A 17,615-nucleotide genomic window follows, 5' to 3' on the forward strand; every position below is an offset into this window, starting at 1 on the left:
TTCCAGAGTGATTTTTTAAATGGATCCAATCCCTGCTCTGCCATTCCAGAGTGGGAATTTTATGGATCCAGCTCCTGTTTTGGCATTCCAGACTGGAGTTTTTATGGATCCAACCTCTCCTGCCATTCCCAGAGGGTTTTTTTTTTAATGGATTTAACCTCTTACACCATTCCAGAGTGGGAATTTTATGGATCCAGTCCCTGCTCTGCCATTCCCTGAGTGGATTTGGATGGATCCAATCCCTGGTTTTGAATTCCAGAGTGGATTTTTGTGGATCCAACCTCTCCTGGTGTTCCCAGAGTGGATTTGGATGGATCCAGCTTTTCCTGCCATTCCCAGAGTGGCTTTTTTATGGATCCAATCCCTGCTCTGCCATTCCCGAGTGGATTTGTGTAGATCCTCTGCAAAAGTGGGAATGGCCTTGGGAAAAACCTCTGGGAAAATGGGAATGATCCTTGGGGAAAACTCCTGGAAAAACGAGAATGGCCCTGAGGAAAAAAACCTGTGGAAAAGTGAGAATGATCCTTGGGGAAAACTCCTGGAAAAGTGGGAATGGCCCTCGGGAAAACCTCTGGAAAAACAGGAATGGCTCTGAGGGAAAAAAGCTCTGGAAATTCGGGAATGACCCTCAGGAGAAAACCCCTGGAAAAGTGGGAATGGTCCTTAGGGAAAAGCTCTGGAAGAGGAGAAATGGCCCCTCAGGAAAAATCCCTGGAAAAGCGGGAATGGCCTCGGAAAAAACCCCTGGAAATTCGGGAATGACCCTCGGGAAAAGCCCTGGAAATTCGGGACTGGCCGCGGGCTGGCGCCGAGGAGCAGGATGGGGGGGGAGGAGGCCGAGCTGTGGGAATTTCCCTGTGGAATTTTGGGATTTCGGGCTGCGATGTGGGAATCTCCAGGGTGGCCCAAGTTTATTTTCTGTGCCTGCCTGGAGTTGGTGTTGGGGGATTCCACAGGTTTTTATGACTCAAATCAGGGTTTTATTTTATTTTATTTTATTTTATTTTATTTTATTTTATTTTATTTTATTTTATTTTATTTTATTTTATTTTATTTTATTTTTTCATTTATTTATTTTATTTTACTTTATTTTCCCTCTGGTTTTATTATTTTTAATTTTAATTTTTCAATTTTAATTTTCATTTATTTTTAAATATTTTGTTATATATATTTTTAGTATTTTACGGTTTATATTTTATTTTATATTTTTAATTTTTATTTTTTAAATTTTTATTTCCTTTTCCTTCCATTTATTTTATTTTTCCTTTGCTTTTATTTTTTCTTTCCTTTTTTCCAAAAGCAGCCACTCCTTTCCAGTAGAAATCCAGGCAATACCGGCAAGGGCGCAGCCTCCCCGCGGTGTTTTAGTTAATTATTAGAAGAAGAATTATTTTAATTAATTTAATTACTGGTGCTACATTATTACCGCTCCCCCTTCCCGGAACCTTCCTGCTCGGCCGCGGGGCCCACCCGGCCCCTTCCTCGAGCCGCGCAGGGGCTGCCCGCCGCGCTGCCTGCTCGCCGCCGCGCATTCCCGGCCCCGCCGCCGCTCCGGGAGCGAGCGGCGCCGCTCCCCGAGCCCGCCGGGACGAGCGGGCGGAGCCGGCCCGGGAGGCGCCGGGAGCCGGGGCGGGAGCGGGGGAAAGCAGCGGCGGTCGGTCAGGCGAACGGCGAGGCGCGGCGCCGGGCAGGCCCCCGCGGGGTCCTTCGGCGACGGGAGCGGAGGGAGCGGGAGCGGCGGCGCGATGAACCTGGAGCTGCTCGGTGCGAGGGGAGAGGGGAGGGAAAACGGGAATGGGAATGGGAGGGGGAACGGGGAAAGGGAATGGGAACGGGAGCCGGAATGGAGAGCGGGAACGGGGAGAGGGAACCGGAGGGGGGATGGAAACGGGAATGGGGAGCGGGAGGGTAAATGGGAACGGGAGCGGGAATGGGAGCGGGAACGGGAGCGGGGCGCTGCGGGAGGGTCAGCGGGGAGGGAAGGAGGCACGGCGGGGGCGGGACGGCGGCGCCTCGAACCTGGAGCCGCTCGGAGCGAGCGGAGCGGGGGAGGCGCGGCCGGGAACGGGAACGGGAATGGGAACGGGAATGGGAACGGGAATGGGAACGGGAGCGGGAGCGGGGCTGGGCTGGAGCCGGCAGCGGCGGCACCGGGAGCGGTTCCGGGGCCGGGCGGGCTCTGGGCGCCGTCGCTCAGCGCCGCTCTCCCGTTCCCCGCAGAGTCCTTCGGCCAGAACTACCCCGAGGTAACGGCGCTGCCCGCCCCGAGCGGCACCGGGCCGGCCGGGCGAGGTCACCGCGTGTCACCGGGATGGGTCCTGCCCGGACACCGTCCCTGCGCTGTCCCCAGACTGCCCTCAGTGTCCCCACACTGCCTGCGCTGTCCTGGGGCTGTCCCTGCCTGTCCCTGCACTGTCCCTGCATTGTCCCCACGCTGTCCCCACACTATGCCAGTGGTGTCCCCACACTGTCCCCACGCTGTCCCCACACTGCCTGCGCTGTCCTGGGGCTGTCCCTGTGCTGTGTCCTGCACTGTCCCCACTCTCCAGGCTGTCCCCACACTGTCCCTCATACTGTCCTGCACTGTCCCACACTGTCCCCACACTGCCCACACTGTCCCTGCACTGTCCCAGTGGTGTCCCCACACTGCCTGCATTGTCCCCACGCTGTCCCTGCTCTGTCTGGTGGTGTCCCAGTGTCCCCACTGTCCCTGCTGTGTCCCCAGTGTCCCCCACTGTCCCCGGAGGTGTCCCCATACTGTCCTTGCTGTGTCCTGGTGGGTCCCCACTGTCCCCAGTGTCCCTGCTGTCCCCACTGTGTCCCAGTGTCCCTGCTGTGTCCCGGTGGGTCCCTGCTGTCCCCGCTGTGTCCCCAGTGTCCCCACTGTCCCCACGCTGTCCCCGGTGGTGTCCCCATGTCCCGCTGTCCCCGCTGTGTCCCCACTGTCCCCACGCTGTCCCGGTGGTGTCCCCGCTGTCCCCGGTGGTGTCCCCATGTCCCGCTGTCCCCGCTGTGTCCCCGGTGTCCCACTGTCCCCGGTGGTGTCCCCGCTGTCCCCGGTGGTGTCCCCATGTCCCGCTGTCCCCGCAGGAGGCCGATGGCACTCTGGACTGCATCAGCATGGCGCTGACGTGCACCTTCAACCGCTGGGGCACGCTGCTGGCCGTGGGCTGCAACGACGGCCGCATCGTCATCTGGGACTTCCTGACGCGCGGCATCGCCAAGATCATCAGCGCCCACATCCACCCGGTGTGCTCCCTCTGGTGAGCACGGTGTTCCCAAAAATCCTGAAACCCCACATCCACCCGGTGTGCTCCCTCTGGTGAGCACGGTGTTCCCAAAAATCCCAAAACCCCACATCCACCCGGTGTGCTCCCTCTGGTGAGCACGGTGTTCCCAAAAATCCCAAATTCCCGAAACCCCACATCCACCCGGTGTGCTCCCTCTGGTGAGCGCGGTGTTCCCAAAATCCTGAAATCCCAAAACCCCACATCCACCCGGTGTGCTCCCTCTGGTGAGCACGGCATTCCCGAAATCCTGAAATCCCAAAATCCTGAAACCCCACATCCACCCGGTGTGCTCCCTCTGGTGAGCGCGGCATTCCCGAAATCCTGAAATCCCAAAATCCTGAAATCCCGAAACCCCACATCCACCCGGTCTGCTCCCTCTGGTGAGCGCGGCATTCCCGAAATCCCAAAATCCTGAAATCCCACATCCACCCGGTGTGCTCCCTCTGGTGAGCACGGTGTTCCCAAAAATCCTGAAACCCCACATCCACCCGGTGTGCTCCCTCTGGTGAGCGCGGCATTCCCAAAATCCTGAAATCCTGAAATCCCACATCCACCCCATCTGCTCTCTGTGGTGAACATGGCATTCCCAAAATCCCATCATTCCCAAAATCCTGAAATCCCGAAATCCCACATCCACCCGGATGGAAATCCCACATCCATCCGCCCCTTTTTCCCCCTGCCCTTAAGGAATAATTTCATTGAGAATTCCCTGAGCCCCTTTTCCCCCCTGCCTTTAAGGAATAACATTTTTGGGCATTCCCTGAACTCCTTTTCCCCCTGCCCCTAAGGAATAACATCTTTGGGAATTCTCTGAGCCCCTTTTCCCCCCTGCCCTGAAGGAATAATTTCGTTGAGAATTCCCTGAGCTCCTTTCCCCCTGCCCTTAAGGAATTAGGAATCCCCTGAGCCCCTTTTCCCCCCTGCCCTGAAGGAATAACATCTTTGGGAATTCCCTGAGCTCCTTTTCCCCTGCCCTGAAGGAATAACATTTTTGGGAATCCCCTGAGCTCCTTCCCCCCTGCCCCTAAGGAATAACATCTTTAGGAATCCCCTGAGCTCCTTTTCCCCTGCCCTTAAGGATTTAGGAATTCCCTGAGCTCCTTTCCCCCCTGCCCCTAAGGAATAACATCTTTGGGAATTCCCTGAGCCCCTTCCCCCCTGCCCCTAAGGAATAACATCTTTGGGAATTCCCTGAGCCCCTTTCCCCCTGCCCTTAAGGAATAACATTTTTGGGAATTCCCTGAGCTCCTTTTGCCCTCTGCCCTTTAAGGAATAACATTTTTAGGAATTCCCTGAGCCCCCTCCCCCCTGCCCTGAAGGAATAACATTTTTGGGAATTCCCTGAGCTCCTTTTCCCCTGCCCTGAAGGAATAACATTTTTGGGAATTCCCTGAGCCCCTTTTCTCCCCTGCCCCTAAGGAATAACATCTTTAGGAATCCCCTGAGCTCCTTTTCCCCTGCCCTTAAGGATTTAGGAATCCCCTGAGCCCCTTCCCCCCTGCCCCTAAGGAATAACATTTTTAGGAATCCCCTGAGCCCCTTCCTCCCGCCCCCAAGGAATGACATCTTTGGGAATCCCCTGAGCCCCTTCCCCCTGCCCCCAAGGAATGACACCTCTGGGCCTTCCCTCCCTTGCGCAGCTGGAGCCGGGACGGGCACAAGCTGGTCAGCGCCTCCACGGATAACATCGTGTCCCAGTGGGACGTGCTGTCCGGGGACTGCGACCAGAGGTTCCGCTTCCCCTCGCCCATCCTCAAGGTCCAGTACCACCCCCGGGACCAGTAAGTGCCCTGGGAGGGGACTGGGGTGCTCCCAGCGGGGGGGAGCCGCTGCTCCTGGGGTGTTCCTACGTTTTCCAAGTGGAATTGGAAATTCCGGTTGGAAGTTGTTGTGGTGGGGTCGGGTTTTTGGGAGGGAGCTCTTGGAAGGCAGTGTGGGAATGTGTCCTTGGGTTTGAAATTGCTGCACAAGCTCCGAGAAGGAAAGGAAATTAAAGCAGATCTGAACTTTCACATCGTTTTGCTGTCTAAGTACTGAAGGCAATAAAAATAGAAATAGCCTGCATTCTTTGATCCAGCTCAGTTGCTGGAATTCCTTCTCTGAGATATCCTGAATTCCTCAACCAGCTCAATGCTGTTTTTGCTGGAAATCCTTTGCCAAGGTCTCCTGAATTCTTCAGTCCAGCTCAATGCTTTTTTTGCTCTAACCATAGAAACCTTTCCAAAGATCTCCTGAATTCCTCAATCTATTGTGATGCTTTTTTTGCTGGGAATTCTTTTTGAAAATATTCCTCAATCCAGCTCGATGTTTTTTAGCTCTAACCATGGAAACCCTCCCCAGGATCTCCTGGATTCCTAATCCAGTTCAATGTTTTTTAGCTCTAACCATGGAAACCCTCCCCAGGATCTCCTGAATTCCTAATCCAGTTCAATGTTTTGTAACTCTAACCATGGAAATCCTTCCCAAGATCTGGATTCCTCAATCCAGTTCAATGGTTTTTTGCTCTAACCATGGGAACTCTCCCCAAGATCTCCTGAATTCCTCGACCCAGCTCGATGATGTTTAGCTCTTAACCATGGAAACCCTCCCCAAGATCTGAATTCCTAATCCAGTTCAATGTTTTTTAGCTCTAATGATGGAAACCCTTCCCGAGATCTCCTGAATTCCCCAATCCAGCTTGGTGTTTTTTAGCTCTAACCATGGAAACCCTCCCCAAGATCTGAATTCCTTGATCCAGTTCAATGTTTTTTGGCTCTAACCATGGAAACCCTTCCCAAGATCTCCTGAATTCCTCGACCCAGCTCAATGATGTTTAGCTCTAACCATGGAAACCCTCCCCAAGATCTGAATTCCTCAATCCATCTCAATGTTTTTTAGCTCTAACCATGGAAACCCCTCCCAAGATCTGAATTCCTTGATCCAGTTCAATGTTTTTTGGCTCTAACCATGGAAACCCTTCCCAAGATCTGAATTCCTCAACCCAGCTTGATGTTTTTTGTCTCTAACCATGGAAACCCCTCCCAAGATCTGAATTCCTCAATCTACCTCGATGTTTTTTAGCTCTAACCATGGAAACCCCTCCCAAGATGTGAATTCCTCCATCCACCTCGATGTTTTTTGTCTCTAACACGGACACCCTCCCCGAAGGCAGCAGTTGCCACCTTGCCCTGTGTTGCAGGAACAGGGTGCTGGTGTGTCCCATGAAGTCTGCCCCGGTGATGCTCACCCTGTCTGACTCCAAGCACGTGGTGCTGCCCGTGGACGACGACTCCGACCTCAACGTGGTGGCCTCGTTTGACCGCCGGGGGGAATACATCTACACTGGGAATGCCAAGGGCAAGGTCAGCCCCTCCCTGCCGGGCACTGGGCATCCCTGGCTGCCCCCGGGGCACGGCCAGGCTGGGAATTCCCTGTGGGAAAGGGGGTCGGGCTTTGGAAGTGCCATGGGGGGTTTGGGGTCTGCATCTCTGGAGGTGGCACTGGGTGCTCCGGGTGGGGATTGGGCAGCTCGATGGGTGAGGGGCACGGGGAGGGGTTTGGGGAGCAGGGAGGGGCACGGGGAGGGGTACAGGGAGGGGTTTGGGGAGCAGGGAGGGGTTTGGGGAGCAGGGAGGGGTTTGGGGAGCAGGGAGGGGCACGGGGAGGGGTACAGGGAGGGGTTTGGGGAGCAGGGAGGGGTTTGGGGAGGGATTTGGGGAGCAGGAATGGGTTTGGGGAGCAATGAGGGGCACAGAGATGGATTTAGGGAGCAGTGAGGGGTTTGGGGAGCAGTGAGGGGTTTGGGGAGCAGGGAGGGGTTTGGGGAGCAGGGAGGGGCACGGGGAGGGGTACAGGGAGGGGTTTGGGGAGCAGGGAGGGGTTTGGGGAGGGATTTGGGGAGCAGTGAGTGGCACGGGGAGGGTTTTGGGGAGCAGGGAGGGGTTTGGGGAGGGATTTGGGGAGCAGTGAGTGGCACGGGGAGGGTTTTGGGGAGCAGGGAGGGGTTTGGGGAACAGTGAGGGGCACGGGGAGGGGTTTGGGGAGCAGGGAGAGGCACAGGGAGGGATTTAGGGAGCAGGAATGGGTTTGGGGAATAATGAGGGCATAGGGAGGGGTTTGAGGAGCAGTGAGGGGCACGGGGAGGGGTTTGGGGAACAGGTAAGGGGCATAGGAATAGATTTGGGGAAAATGTGGGAGGTGCAGGGATGGGTTTTGGGGAGCAGGGATAGATTTGTGGAACAGAGTCACAGGTTTGGGTTTGGGAACAGGAATGGTTTTGGAGAACAGGTGAGGGGCACAGGGATGGGTTTGGGGAGCAGGTAAGGGGCATAGGAATAGATTTGGGGAAAAAGAGGTACAGGGATGGGTTTGGGGAGCAGGAATAGATTTCTGGAACAGAGAGAGTCACGAGTTTGGGTTCGGGAACAGGAATGGTTTTGGAGAACAGGTGAGGGGCACAGGGATGGGTTTGGGGAACAAGAATAGATTTAGGGAACAGGTGAGGAGCATAGGGATGAGTTTGGGGAACAGGAATAGATCTGGGGAACAGGTGAGGGGCACAGGGAGGGGTTTGAGGAGCAGTGAGGGGCACGGGGAGGGATTTAGGCAACAGGAATGGATTTGGGGCACAGGGATGAGTTTGGGAGCAGGAATATATCTGGGAACAGGTGAGGGGTACAGGGATGGGTTTGAGGAACAGGGACAGGCACAGGGATGGGTTTGGGAAGAGGTGAGGGGCACAGGGATCAGTTTGGGGAACGGGAATAGGTTTGGGGAACAGGTGAGGGGCAGAGGGGTGGCTTTGGGGAACAGGGACAGGCACAGGGATGGCTTTGGGTGTAGACAGGTGCAGAGATGGCTGCTGGGTTTGGGGAACAGATGAAGGATTGCTTGAGGATCCTGGAGGGGTTTTCCAGCCTCAGGGGTTCTGGGATCTTTGTCTGACTCTGTTTTTGACACGTTTTTGGGATGTTTTCCCGGCGTTTCTGTCTCAGCAGCTCCTGCAGTGTCCCCGGGTGGGCTCCCAGGGTTCTGTTTCAGGTGAAGCCACTGATTGTTCTCTGTCTGCTCAATCTTCAGATCTTGGTCTTAAAAACAGACACTCAGGATCTTGTTGCTTCCTTCAGAGTGACCACAGGGACCAGCAACACCACGGCCATTAAATCCATCGAGTTCGCCCGCAAAGGGAGGTGAGCGCCCCGGGGGATCCCCAAACTGCAGAGCTCCTCAACCCCCCAGTTCTTCCACAGGCCAGGATTTGTGATTGATTGATTGATTGATTGATGGATTGATGGGTTTTTCATCGATTTCCCCCCGTTTTGCTGCAGCTGCTTCCTGATCAACACGGCCGACCGGATCATCCGCGTGTACGACGGGCGGGAGATCCTGACCTGCGGCCGCGACGGCGAGCCCGAGCCCATGCAGAAACTGCAGGACCTGGTCAACAGGTGGGACAGCTGGGACAGCTGGGGACAGCTGGGGACAGCCTGGGACAGGGCCTGGGGACAGCCTGGGGACAGCTGGGGACAGGGCCTGGGGACAGCTGGGGACAGGGCAGGACCTGGTCAACAGGTGGGACAGCTGGGACAGCTGGGGACAGCTGGGGACAGGGCCTGGGGACAGCCTGGGGACAGCCTGGGACAGCCTGGGGACAGCCTGGGACAGGGCAGGGCCTGGTCAACAGGTGGGACAGCTGGGACAGCTGGGGACAGCTGGGGACAGCCTGGGGACAGCCTGGGACAGCCTGGGACAGGGCCTGGGGACAGCCTGGGACAGCTGGGACAGCTGGGACAGCTGGGGACAGCCTGGGGACAGCCTGGGACAGGGCCTGGGGACAGCTGGGGACAGGGCAGGGCCTGGTCAACAGGTGGGACAGCTGGGGACAGCCTGGGGACAGCCTGGGGACAGCTGGGACAGCTGGGGACAGCTGGGGACAGCCTGGGACAGCCTGGGGACAGCCTGGGGACAGCTGGGGACAGGGCAGGGCCTGGTCAACAGGTGGGACAGCTGGGACAGCTGGGGACAGCCTGGGGACAGCTGGGGACAGGGCCTGGGGACAGCTGGGGACAGGGCAGGACCTGGTCAACAGGTGGGACAGCTGGGGACAGGGCCTGGGGACAGCTGGGGACAGCCTGGGGACAGGGGGCAGGGCCTGGGGACAGCTGGGGACAGCCTGGGACAGGGCCTGGGGACAGCTGGGGACAGGGGACAGGGCAGGACCTGGTCAACAAGTGGGACAGCCTGGGGACAGCTGGGGACAGGGCCTGGGGACAGCTGGGGACAGGGCCTGGGGACAGGGCCTGGGGACAGCTGGGGACAGGGCCTGGGGAGGGTGGGGACAGCTTATGCACAGCTGGGACACAGACTGGGGACACGGGACAGGGCCTGGGGACAGGTGGGGACATGGCTGAGGACAGGGGAGGGGCCTGGGGACAGGGCAGGGTAACGAAAGAGGTGTGGTGCACAGGGAGGGCTTTGGGGAAGAATCTGAAAAATATAAAAGCTAAAACTTAAAATGTAAAGGTTAAATATAAATAATAAAAAACCCCAAACAAACAAACAAACAAAAAAAAACCTACAAAAAAACCCCTTAAATATAAAAGCAGCCCAGAATCTGAAAACCATACAAGCTAAACCCAAGGCATCCCACCCCTGGTTTTCCTGGCTGCAGGACCCCCTGGAAAATGTGCTGTTTATCAGGGGACGGAGATAAAGCTTAAATATAAATAATAATAATAATGGTGATGATGATAATAATGATAATAATAATAATCTTAAATATAAAAGCACCAACGAATCTGAAAACCATACAAGCTAAGCCTGAGCCACCCCATTCCTGTTTCCCTGGCTGCAGGACCCCCTGGAAGAAGTGCTGTTTATTGGAGGATGGACATAAAGCTTAAATGTAAATAATAGTACTAATAATAATAAAAAGATTTAAATATAAAAGCAGCCCAGAATCTGAAAACCATAAAAGCTAAAGCTGATGCCTTCCTCCCCTGGATTTCCTGGCTGCAGGACCCCCTGGAAGAAGTGCTGCTTCTTGGGGGACACACATAAAGTTTAATATAAATAACAATAATAATAAAAAAATCTTAAACATAAAAGCAGCCCAGAATCTGAAAACCATACAAGCTAACCCCGAGCCATCCCATTCCTGTTTTCCTGGCTGCAGGACCCCCTGGAAGAAGTGCTGCTTCTCGGGGGATAGACATAAAGCTTAAATATAAATGATGATGATAATGATAATAATAATAGTAATAATAATAACAACAACAATAATCTTAAATAAAAAAGCACCAACGAATCTGAAAACCATACAAGCTAAACCTGAGCCATCCCATTCCTGTTTCCCTGGCTGCAGGACCCCCTGGAAGAAGTGCTGCTTCTCGGGGGACGGACATAAAGCTTAAATATAAATAATAATTTAAAAACTTCAATAAAAAGCAGCCCAGAATCTGAAAACCATTAAAGTTAAACCTGAGCCATCCCTCCCCAATTTCCCTGGCTGCAGGACCCTCTGGAAGAAGTGCTGTTTATCAGAGGATGGACATAAAGCTTAAATAATAAAAATATTATTATTAATAATAATAAAAAGATTTAAACATAAAAGCAGCCCAGAATCTGAAAACCATACAAGCTGACCCCGAGCCATCCCATTCCTGTGTCCCTGGCTGCAGGACCCCCTGGAAGAAGTGCTGCTTCTCGGGGGACAGACATAAAGCTTAAATGTAAATAATAATGATGATGATGATAATAATGATAATAATAATAATGTTAAATATAAAAGCACCATAGAATCTGAAAACCATAAAAGCTAAAGCTGAGCCATCCCTGCTCTGCCTCCATGGCTGCAGGACCCCCTGGAAGAAGTGCTGCTTCTTGGGGGACGGACATAAAATATAAATGATGATGATAATGATAATAATAATAGTAATAATAATAACAACAACAATAATCTTAAATAAAAAAGCACCAACGAATCTGAAAACCATACAAGCTAAACCTGAGCCATCCCATTCCTGTTTCCCTGGCTGCAGGACCCCCTGGAAGAAGTGCTGCTTCTCGGGGGACGGACATAAAGCTTAAATATAAATAATATGATGATGATAATGATAATAATAATAATCTTAAACATAAAAAAGCAGCCCAGAATCTGAAAACCATTAAAGTTAAACCTGAGCCATCTCTCCCCAATTTCCCTGGCTGCAGGACCCTCTGGAAGAAGTGCTGTTTATCAGGGGATGGACATAAAGCTTAAATAATAAAAATATTGGTATTAATAATAATAAAAAGATTTAAATGTAAAAGCAGCCCAGAATCTGAAAACCATACAAGCTGACCCCGAGCCATCCCTCCCCAATTTCCCTGGCTGCAGGACCCCCTGGAAGAAGTGCTGCTTCTCGGGGGACGGCGAGTACATCGTGGCGGGCTCGGCGCGGCAGCACGCGCTCTACATCTGGGAGAAGAGCATCGGCAACCTGGTGAAGATCCTGCACGGCACCCGCGGCGAGCTGCTCCTGGACGTGGCAGTGAGGAGCCCCCCAGCCCCTGGGCGTCCTTGGGCTTTGGGAATGCAGCTGTGGCACCTCCTAATGTTTGCTAATGAAGGGTTTGTTGTTGGTTTTTGTCCCCTCGTGATCGCAGTGGCACCCGGTGCGGCCCATCATCGCCTCCATCTCCAGCGGGGTGGTGTCCATATGGGCCCAGAACCAAGTGGTGAGTCTGCCTTTGGGGTCATTCCCGTGGGAACAGGGGCTGGAACAGGCTGGTTCCATCCCTGGAAGGGTCCCAGGCCGGGTTGGAGTGACCTGGGGTGGGGAGAAGTGTGGAGCTGCTGATCCCACACAAACCAGTCCAGGATTTCCATATGGGCTCAGAACTGAGTGCTGAGCCAGGGTTTGGGGTCATTCCCTTGGGAATAGGGACTGGAACAGGCTGGTTCCATCCCTGGAAGGGTCCCAGGCCGGGTTGGAGCAGCCTGGGATAGGGAGAAGTGTGGAGCTGCTGATCCCTTCCAACCCGAAGCAGTCCAGGATTTCATGGGCTCAGAACCAAGTGGTTTGGAGCTTTGGGGTCGGGGTTTGGGGTCATTCCTCTGGGAACAGGGGCTGGAACAGGCTGGTTCCATCCCTGGAAGGGTCCCAGGCCGGGTTGGAGCAACCTGGGGTGGGGAGAAGTGTGGAGCTGCTGATCCCTTCCAGCCCAAAGCAGTCCAGGATTTCATGGGCTCAGAACTGAGTGCTGAGCCAGGGTTTGGGGTCATTCCCGTGGGAATAGGGTCTGGAAGGGGTTTGTCCAGGGAAATTTTGACTATTCTATCCCTGGAAGTGTCCCAGGCTGGGTTGGAGTGACCTGGGGTGGGGAGAAGTGTGGAGCTGGTGATCCCTTCCCACACAAACCAGTCCGGGATTTCATGGGCTCAGAACTGAGTGCTGAGCCAGGGTTTGGGGTCATTCCCTTGGGAACAGGGTCTGGAACAGGCTTGTCCAGGGAAATTCTGGCTGTTCCATCCCTGGGAGTGTCCCAGGCTGGGTTGGAGCAGCCTGAGGTGGGGAGAAGTGTGGAGCTGCTGATCCCTTCCAACCCAAACCATTCCAGGATTTCCTGGGCTGGTTTGGGTGGGATATTGGGAATAAATCCCTCCCTGGGAGGGGCTGGATGGAATTCCCAGAGGAGCTGTGGCTGCTCCATCCCTGGGAGTGTCCCAGACCAGGCTGGACAGTGGATCAGATGGGTGAAAAAATGGGTAAAAAGGCACCCTGGGGTAGTGGGAGGTGTCCCTGCCCAGGGAATGGGGTGGGATTTGAGGTCCCTTTCCACCCCATCCCATCTGCAATTCCACAATTCCCTGTATAATCAGGTGTTGTGTGTTGAAATCCTTGAAGAATTCCCACTCCAGCTCATGTGCTTCATTTTGAGTCGTGACTTTGAGCTCAAAACCCCAGCTCAGCTTTGGATTCATCCTTAAGCTCCATCCCAGGGATGTTTTCCATGGAATTGTCCCCTCTCAATTCCAGGAGTGATCCAGGTGGATGGGGATTCCTGGATTTTTTTAATGCTTTTGTGGGATTTTCCTCAATTTTTGCTGCTTTGATGGGATTTTCCTTGATTTTTTGCTGCTTTGATGGGATTTTCCTCAATTTTTGCTGCTTTTTTAATGTGATTTTCCTTGAATTTTAACGTTTTTATTGGATTTTCCTTGATTTCTTAATGCTTTTATTGGATTTCAACAAGATTGCAGATCCACAAAATAATTCATTTTGGAAAAACCCTCCCAGCTCCCCAATTCCAGCCATTCCCACCTCCCTCCCTTGCCACATCCAGCTTTTAACCCCTTCCAGGATTTAATTCCTCGAAATTCCAGGAATCCAAGGAATCCAGTGCTGTTCATTTCTATTAAAACTGCTTTGTTATGATTTTTTTTTCAGGAAAACTGGAGCGCTTTTGCCCCTGATTTCAAGGAGCTGGATGAAAATGTGGAATATGAGGAGAGGGAATCAGAATTTGACATCGAGGATGAGGATAAGAGCGAGCCAGAGCAGACAGGTGCCCAAAAATTCCCCAAAAAATTCCCCAAAAATTCCCCAAAAAATTCCCAAAAAATTCCCCAAAAATTCCCCAAAAATTCCCCAAAAAATTCCCCAAAAATTCCCCAAAAATTCCCCAAAAAATTCCCCAAAAATTCCCCAAAAATTCCCCAAAAAATTCCCCAAAAATCCCAGGGAATTCCCAAACCTCCCTGGGATCCTCCCTGGCTACGTGGTGGTGCCCAAAATCCAGGAGAAAAAAAATAAAAATCCTGGATTGTGAAAAATGATGGGAATGAGAATTATTCCTCATTAATGCTTCCTATGAAAGCACTTCCCATAATTTAATTAATTGGGTTTTAGCAGTGTTTGAATATTAATTATTTTAGGTTTGTTTTCTGCTTTAATGGGAAATATTTTCGATTTCTTTTGTGCTGTAATAAAATGTTTTAGATTTATTTTGTGCTTTAATTGGAATTATTTTAGGGCTTTTTTGTGCTCTGATAGGAAATATTTCAAGTTTGTATTTTGCTTTTATAGGAAATATTTTAAGGGGTTTTTCTGCTTGAAAAGGAAATATTTTACATTTGTTTTGTGCTTTAATAGGAAATATTTTAGGCTATTGTGTTTTAAAAGGAAATATTACTTTTTTTAGTGCTTTAATAAGAAATCTTTTCAATTTGTTTTCTGCTTTAATATGAATTATTTTAGGGGTTTTTTTGCTTTAATATGAGTTACTTTAGGTCTGTTTTGCGTTTTATTAAAAATATTTTAGATTTGTTTTTTGCTTTTAATAGGAAGTATTTAAGTTTGCTTTGTGCTTTAATGTGAATTATTTTAGGGTTTTTTTTGCTTTTATAGAAAATATTTTAGAATTGTTTTATGCTTTAATACAAATTATTTTAGGGTTTTTTTTGCTTTTATAGGAAATATTTTAGATTTGTTTTTTGCTTGAATGGGAAGTATTTAAGTCTGTGCTTTAATATGAATTATTTTAGGCTTGTTTTGTGCTATAACAGGAAGTATTTTAGATTTCTTTTGCTTTAATGGGAAATATTTAAGTTTTTTGTGCTTTAATATGAATTTTTTTTTTTTTACTTTTATAGGAAACATTTTAGATTTGTTTTTTACTTGAATGGGAAGTATTTAAGTTTGTGCTTTAATGTGAATTATTTTAGCCTTGTTTTGTGCCATAACAGGAAATATTTTAGATTTCTTTTTACTTTAATAGGAAATATTTGTTTTGTGCTTTAATATGAATTATTTTAGGTTTGTTTTGTGCCATAACAGGAAATATTTTAGATTTCTTTTTGCTTTAATGGGAAATATTTAAGTTTTTTGTGCTTTAATATGAATTTTTTTTTTTTGCTTTTATAGGAAACATTTTAGATTTCTTTTTGCTTTAATGGGAAACATTTAAGTTTGTTTTGTGCTTTAATGTGAATTATTTTGGGCTCGTTTTGGGCCACAGTAGGAAATACTTCTGTGGGGTTTTTTAGGGTTTTCCTGCTGTTCCAGGAGTTCTCCAGGTTATTTTTTGCAGCACCAGGAGCACTGCAGGCGTTTCCCTGCCGTTAATTCCCGTTCCCTGCTCCCAGGGGCAGATGCTGCAGAGGATGAGGAGGTGGACGTGACCAGCGTGGATCCCATCGCCGCCTTCTGCAGCAGGTGCTGGGCCTGAGGCTCCTTAATGAGCTCACTAATTAACCCTCCCAGAGCACAGAACAGGCACCACAACGTTCCTGTTATAACCCCCGACATTCCCTTTAAACGTTCCTGTTATAAACCCCAAAATTCCCTTCATCAACCACAAAATTCCTGTTACAAACCCCAACGTTCCCTTTAAACATTCCCTTTAAACTCGTTAAGGGACACTAATTAACCCTCCCAGAGCACAGAACACACACCACAACGTTCCCTTTGGAAAACACAACGTTCCCTTTAAACATTCCCTTCGTAAACCCCAAAATTCCTGTTACAAATCCCAACGTTCCCTTTAAACATTTCGGTTATAAAACCCAAAATTCCTGTTACAAACCCCAACATTCCCTTTAAACTCGTTAACAGACACTAATTAACCCTCCCAGAGCACAGAACAGGCACCACAACGTTCCCTTCGGAAAACACAACGTTCCCTTTAAACATTCCCTTCATAAACCCCAAAATTCCTGTTACAAACCCCAACGTTCCCTTTAACCATTTCGGTTATAAACCCCAAAATTCCTGTTACAAACCCCAACATTCCCTTTAAACATTCCCTTTAAACTCGTTAAGGGACACTAATTAACCCTCCCAGAGCACAGAACAGGCACCACAACGTTCCCTTTGGAAAACACAACGTTCCCTTTGAACGTTCCTGTTATAAACCCCAAAATTCCTGTTACAAACCCCAACGTTCCCTTTAACCATTTCGGTTATAAAACCCAAAATTCCTGTTACAAACCCCGACATTCCCGTTAAACTCGTTAACAGACACTAATTAACCCTCCCAGAGCACAGAACAGGCACCACAACGTTCCCTTTGGAAAACGCAACGTTCCCTTTGAACGTTCCTGTTATAAACCCCAAAATTCCCTTCATAAACCACAAAATTCCTGTTATAAACCCCAACATTCTGTCTAAACGTTCCCTTTAAAAAATACAACATTCCCATTACAAAACCCAAAATTCCCATCCCAAACCCCACTACCCCCACCCCAAACTCCATCCCAAAGCCCAAAATCCCCATCCCACACCCCAAAATTCCTGTTCCAACCCCCAAAATCCCCATCCCTACACCCCAAAATCCCCATCCCAAACCCCACAAACTCCTATCCCAACTCCCAAAATTCCCATTCCAGCACCCCCATCCCCTTCCCAAACCCCAAAATCCCCATCCCCACAACCTCAAAATTCCCATCCCAAACTCCCCCATCCCTGTCCCAAACCTCAAAATCACCAAACCCCAAAATCCCCATCCCCACCCCCCAAAATCCCCATCCCCACACCCTGAACCCCATCCCAAACCGCAAACCCCATCCCAAACCCCACAAACTCCTATCCCAACTCCCAAAATCCCCATCCCCACACCCCAAAATCCCCATCCCCACACCCTGAACCCCATCCCAAACCGCAAACCCCATCCCAAACCCCACAAACTCCTATCCCAACTCCCAAAATCCCCATCCCCACACCCCAAACCCCACCAACCCCATCCCAAACCCCAAAATCCCCATCCCAAACCCCAAAATTCCCGTTCCAAACCCCAAAATTCCCATCCCACACCCCAAACCCCATCCCACCCCCCAAACCCCATCCCAAACCCCAAAATCCCCATCCCAAACCCCAAAATTCCCGTTCCAAACCCCTTCCCCACACCCCAAACCCCATCCCAACCCCCAAAATCCCCGTTCCAAACCCCAAAATCCCCATCCCACCCCCCAAACCCCAACCCCCAAAATCCCCATCCCAAACCCCATCCCACACCCCAAAATCCCCATCCCAAACCCCATCCCACACCCCAAAATCCCCATCCCAACCCCCACAATCCCCATCCCAACCCCCAAAATCCCCATCCCCACACCCCAAACCCCATCCCAAACCCCACCAACCCCATCCCAAACCCCCAAACCCCATCCCAACCCCCAAAATCCCTATCCCAAACCCCAAAATTCCCGTTCCAAACCCCTTCCTCACCCCCCAAACCCCATCCCACACCCCAAAATCCCCATCCCACCCCCCACACCCCATCCCAACCCCCAAAATCCCCATCCCACACCCCAAAATCCCCATCCCACCCCCCACACCCCATCCCAACCCCCAAAATCCCCATCCCAAA

The 17,615-nt window shown here is 51.0% G+C and overlaps 1 protein-coding gene across 5 annotated transcripts in view; it reads left to right on the forward strand.

The window, feature by feature from the left end:
• Nucleotides 1-1,559: 1,559 nt before the first annotated feature.
• Nucleotides 1,560-17,615, forward strand: part of RBBP5 (RB binding protein 5, histone lysine methyltransferase complex subunit) — a 28,377-nt gene continuing 12,321 nt past the window's right edge. For 2 of the 5 annotated variants that reach the window (XM_064399256.1, XM_064399251.1), the window contains exons 1-11: nt 1,560-1,764; nt 2,221-2,246; nt 3,091-3,263; nt 4,931-5,071; nt 6,469-6,631; nt 8,349-8,458; nt 8,597-8,716; nt 11,647-11,800; nt 11,916-11,987; nt 13,700-13,817; nt 15,397-15,466. In XM_064399256.1, the coding sequence (XP_064255326.1) occupies nt 1,746-1,764; nt 2,221-2,246; nt 3,091-3,263; nt 4,931-5,071; nt 6,469-6,631; nt 8,349-8,458; nt 8,597-8,716; nt 11,647-11,800; nt 11,916-11,987; nt 13,700-13,817; nt 15,397-15,466 (1,166 nt within the window). In that variant the 5' untranslated portion in view covers nt 1,560-1,745. The remainder of the gene's footprint in view (nt 1,765-2,220; nt 2,247-3,090; nt 3,264-4,930; nt 5,072-6,468; nt 6,632-8,348; nt 8,459-8,596; nt 8,717-11,646; nt 11,801-11,915; nt 11,988-13,699; nt 13,818-15,396; nt 15,467-17,615) is intronic. The other 3 variants (XM_064399255.1, XM_064399254.1, XM_064399253.1) reach the window with 3 other exon arrangements.

This window comes from Passer domesticus, chromosome 25 (genome assembly GCF_036417665.1).
Source record: "Passer domesticus isolate bPasDom1 chromosome 25, bPasDom1.hap1, whole genome shotgun sequence".
Taxonomy (NCBI): domain Eukaryota; kingdom Metazoa; phylum Chordata; class Aves; order Passeriformes; family Passeridae; genus Passer; species Passer domesticus.